General features: G+C 35.6%; 1 protein-coding gene across 1 annotated transcript; it reads right to left on the bottom strand.

Annotated features, from left to right (window-relative positions):
- Window positions 1-1,089: 1,089 nt before the first annotated feature.
- LOC124939077 (WEB family protein At1g12150-like) lies at window positions 1,090-5,224 on the bottom strand. Its single transcript, XM_047479587.1, has 3 exons — window positions 4,860-5,224; window positions 2,854-3,088; window positions 1,090-2,679 (listed from the first exon to the last, which is right to left on the bottom strand). Exons 1-3 carry the CDS (start codon window positions 5,222-5,224, stop codon window positions 1,090-1,092), a joined length of 2,190 nt encoding a protein of 729 aa, XP_047335543.1.
- Window positions 5,225-5,464: the final 240 nt, after the last annotated feature.

Genomic DNA, 5,464 nt, shown 5'->3' with positions numbered 1-5,464 from the left:
GCAAAGGAGAAATGATCGTACTTCAAATGAGGACCATCACCGTTACAAATAATCAACATTGTGATAGTTAATTATTATAGTTTAGTTATTTCTAATTTAGCCCGTTCATAAAATTAGAAATATCACTTAGTATCATTACTTTTATTTATGACAAATAAACTCATAAGGCATAAACTTAATTTCACATTAAGTCATATTATTTTGACTTATATTAAATATGACATTTGCAAAATTATTAATTATACTAGTGACCACATAAATTCAAATAGTTCTAGCCAAGATGAAGGCTCAAATCGAGCCGCCGTTCACAAAAGGGAAAAAACTCCCTCCTACTTCACAAATTGGGATCAAGGCCTCGAGGCAACTGAAAAAACGTTCATCCGAGTTGGTGTTACTCTCCCAGTCATGGCTGCATATGCGTGGAACTGATACCCCTCCATGTTCATCAACACTTATCTAAACGCCATGACTCCCCTCAAGCTTGGGACTAAAACAGTGCTCCAAACTCCACACTTTTCCTTGTTACTTATATTATGTAGCTTTCAGATGGTACTTCAACAAGAATATTGCTCGCTTGAGATCTTTCAAGATGTTAGCTGAGGCTTTCATAGCTCCATTCAAACTCAAGTATCTGAAGCAAGAGAAAGGGGAAACATTTTGATCTTAAATTTATAGGTGGAAAGAACAAAGAAGTCGCCTCCCACGTTGATAACTTACCTGGTGAGCTTGAACAGATGGATATGGTGGTGGACAACTTGAACCAAGAGTACAATATTTTGTTGTATGTGAAATATTTCCTTACTATCAAATTGGAACTCCCGTTTCTTTCTTTTTATATAGATAAAGAACTACCTTAAATTTAAGGATCTTCCCATAAACTATTAATTTGATCTATCTCTAGTCTTTTACCTTATTTTTTGGGATTATACATATAAAATAAATGAATCAACCAACAACAATATTGTGATGTGAACAATTGAAATTTCTTAGAGTTGGGCAGATGCAAATTTGGTTGTTAGGGAACTACAAGTTAATTAAGATATTGATGATTGTGATGTGATGTGATGTGTAATGTGCATCCATCTCCTCCTACTGGTGGTGAGAACTTTCCCCCAAGTAGTCGGTTTGTCCTTTCTCTATCCGTTTGTTCTGTAACTCACTTTCGATCACTATCTTTGCACTCGTATCCTCGTCCACCTTCTTCAGAGCTTCTACCATGTCCTTGATCTCCTTAATCTCATTTAGGCCCACCTCCACCTTCAACGTCGTTGCTCTCTCCTTGCTCTTGCACGATCCTACCTGTGCCATCGCATTGGTCACCTTTTCTGAAGTCAACCTTTTAAATTCCTCTGTTTTTTCAAGTAATGATCTGAATTCATTTGCGGATAATCTGATCATTTCTGGCTTCTTAGAGTGGGCTTCAGCCCTTGGAGAAGATGCCTCGTGGATTCGATCTCCCACAAGCTTCTCTATAGCCCTGGCAAAATTGGCATCTTTTAGAGCAAGTTGGAGTTTTCCTTCCATTTCCTTGGTTACAATCCTCCCATTTTCTGCCTCTCGATTCAACTGTTTGGCATTTCGAATAGTTTCTTCGGCTTCTTGTCTTGCGATTTCTGCTTCTTGTAACAGCCGTTGAATGCTGTAACGCGTTTCTCGACTAGTGGAATCCTGCTCGGTTATTGTTTCTGTGGCCAGAGCAGCCTCTAGATGAGCTTTGGTTCGCTCCAATTCCGCTCTCATGCTCTCTGCAATTGATTCAGATTCTTCAGCCTTGTTCTTGAATTCGGAACTCTCATGCACAAGACCGTTAAGTTCTTCTTTCAAAGAGTTTACTAAGCTCCGAATTGAATCCTCTTCCTCTTCCAGTCCTTGCAACAGTTTCTTCATTCTCAAAGATTCCAAATCCGTTTGTCCAGCGTTCTTCAGCTGCTCCTGAAGAACAACAATCCCTTGTGTTGTTTCTCGAAGGGCTGCCTTGAGGTCTTCTTCTTGATCAATACCACCACCACCATCTCTTTGAAGATGATGAGCTTCTTCTCTTAGAGCGAGTAGTTTGTTATCCTTTTCCTTCTTGGTCTGTTTCAAATAGTTGAGCTCGGCTTCTTTCTCTAAGACGGCTCTAGCGTGCTCTTCTCTGGTCTGTAAAGAGGCAAGCTTGACTTGATTGAGAGCTTCCTTGACAGTTTCAAGTTGATTGGTGAGCTTCTTTAGTCTTTGGAAATTAGCCTCTTTTTGCTGTTGGGCATCGGTCATTTTCTTAAAAGCAGCAAACTTTTTAAGGGAGGCAGCATCAAAGTTTTCTTTAATTTGAGTGAGCTGTTGTTTTGCTGCAATCAAGTCTAAGGAAGAAAGCTTGTAGTTTTGTCTGACATGATCGAGATTATGTTTGAAGTCGTGGGGACCAGCAGTAGAACTAGCACGGGCAGCAGCAGCAGCAGCAGAAGTATCATCTTTGAGGTCTCGAGCCAAATTGTTGGAGAGTTGTGTGGTTTCAATTGCCGCGAGTCTGGATTGGTTAGCGGCATCGAGTTTGTGCTGGAGCTCCTGGAGCGTACTGTTGGCCTTTTGAAGCTCGCGGGTGGTTTGGGTTTTGGATATTTCTGCGCTTTTCAGATGTTGTTTGTAATTGTCGACTTCTTTGAGGGCGAAAAGCATTTGGCTTTCTTTTTCAAGCACTCTCTGCATGCATGCATTGCTTAATTAATTTGAGATAGAAGAAATGGGGTTAAATCTTTTGTTACAGATTTTGTGTTCCACTATGCACCAACCTAACGGAGGAACCACAGTGGAATACAAAATCTGGAACAACAGATTTGATCCCGAGGAGATGTATGCAAGTGATAACTTACGTACCTCGTCGGATGTTGGTGTCCACTTGGTTTTTGGTGTAGTAGTTATAAGACGAGGAGAAGAGGAGTTGTTAGTTCCATCAGAAGCACCAGCAAATATGTTAACAGCAGCCTTGACAGATTGGAAGGGAGCACTCGTATCAATCTCTCCCACTAATTCTGCTGCTGACCTAATTGTCCTGGGAGTCATCATATTCTCCTCCGGGGATTTTGGAGATCCCATACGCGTCGTCCTTATGCTACCATACATTATTAATTTGTTGAATCTTATTATAACCTATATTATATCTATCTATCTATCTAGCTTGTTCTATACATGATCCTATCTAAGTTCTAGCTCTAGCATCATATCTATCTAAAATCTGTCTGTCTGTCTGCCTGCATGCATTATTGACCATGCATGCACACAAGATCGATCCACGAGGAGGGAGGGGGTAAAGAATCAAACAATCAAACTACCTTTCATTTCACATAAGTTATATGTCAACCGTTGAAAATAAATTTGAGAAATAGAGGTGGCGGACTGGAGACTTGACTGGTGGTGGAAATACTTTTACGGAGAATATTGTTATTAAACAAGAATACAAATAATTGACGCTCATCCATGCATTGCTCAATATAGTCAATTCAATGATTCTAGTAAAATTACAAAATCCATACTTAATCTATTATACTCATTACAATAACTTGATTATTATTTGACTTATAATTGGGTGACCATTTTGAAAATATACCATGAGAAAAGATTGAAAGAAAATTTGGAATTGGCCGAAAAAATCTCTCCAATTAAGTGATGCAATAATTATTCTTTCTCTCGTTCTCTCTATATATCACTCTCATATGTATTAATATAATTTTTCATTTTTTCCTTTCAGAATAATAAGGGCGGAGTCACGATATAAAATCTACCCTGATTATAATTTTTCACACAAAAATCAATATAATAAAATAATAAAAGCTGAGTATTAAAATCATCGTTGTTACTTTTTAAATTCAGATATCATATACTCCTACAATATATGTTGATATGACCTCATTTTAATGTAATTTCGTCTAGTTTCATAATTATTATGATTAATAATATGTCGCCATATAGAAATATTCAATCTAGGATCTCATTCCAAAATAGTTTCATCAACCCAATTATTTGAGATTCAGAAGAAGATTCTAAACTCTTATTATAAATGATTGTATTTGTTTCGATAGACTCAAATAGACTAAAATAATGAATAATTATTAAATATTGGCTTAAAGAAAAATATAATATTATTTTTTTCCACTATAAATTTGACATTGAAAAGTCATTGAATTTCAAGATTCTCAACCACTATATATCATATACTATGAAAATTCTTATCGAAACATTAAGATTATAAAATGATTCACTTAAATGATTAACACTACTACAAAATTATCATGGAAGGACAATTCCAAAAATAGAATATCATCAGTAGCAAATCAATGAAAATAATTGATTTACTACTTGATTGAAGATTTGCAACTTATTTTTGAATTAATTATAATTGATTTGATTTTTATTTTATTTATATATTTGATTTTTATTTTATTGATATTTTATTAATATGTAATTTTCACTATTTAATCACTATACTTATTATGTAATACAAAAACAAATACAAGCAATAAAAATATTATTTTCCCTCTCTCAAAATTCTATAGAATTTTGAAACTTTGAAAGAGGAAAAATAATATTTTTATTGCTTGTAATTACTTGTGTATTACATAAGAAGCCTATTGCTTAAATAGTGAAAATTACATATCAATAAAATAAAATATCAATAAAATAAAAATCAAATTTATCAATAAAATAGAATAAAAATCAATCATAATTGATTTGACAATCAGCAACAAATCTTCAATCAAATAGCAAATCAATTATTCTCATTGATTTGCTACTGATAACATTCCATTCTTAAAATAGTTTCCTTCCAAGATAATTCTACACTCCCCCTCAAGTTGGGTAGTAGATGTTGAGACTGCCCAACTTACCACATACTCCGTCGAATCGACTTGGTTAGTATGTAAGTCACATGATTGTGGGATGTAACATAGAGGGGTGTAATATAGCCTTGGGAAGAGATTGAAGAGGATGTTGTCGATGGGATGAAATGTGGATGACAACGAGTTGGCTTTGAATCGTCGGAGTTTCGCTGGATGGCAGTGAATTTGCTTTGAATTGCTAGAGTTTCACTAGAATTTGATGACAGCGAGTTGACTTGAAACGCCGGAGTTACGCTGGATGACAGTGAGTTGGATTTGATTCGCCTGAGTTTCACTGGAATTTGATGACAGCGAGTTTCTTGAAACACCGGAGTGTCGCTGGATGTTGATGACAGCGAGTTGACTTGAAACATCGGAATGTTACTGGATGTTAATGACAACGAGTTGACTTGAAACGCAGGAGTGTCACTGGATGTTGATGAATAAAATATTCTCTCGAATACAACAATAAAATATTATTTTAAAAATAATAATAATAATAATTAATAAAGCATTATTAGAGCGTCCTCTATCAATGACTAAAGTAACCATTGATGGAGACAGCGAAAGACTAAATTTTATAGCTCAATAACAAAACTTTGACTCTGATACTA

Source organism: Impatiens glandulifera, chromosome 5 (assembly GCF_907164915.1).
Source record: "Impatiens glandulifera chromosome 5, dImpGla2.1, whole genome shotgun sequence".
Taxonomy (NCBI): domain Eukaryota; kingdom Viridiplantae; phylum Streptophyta; class Magnoliopsida; order Ericales; family Balsaminaceae; genus Impatiens; species Impatiens glandulifera.
The sequence above is the reverse complement of the archived record's forward strand: the minus strand, read 5'-3'. Positions and strand labels throughout refer to the sequence as shown.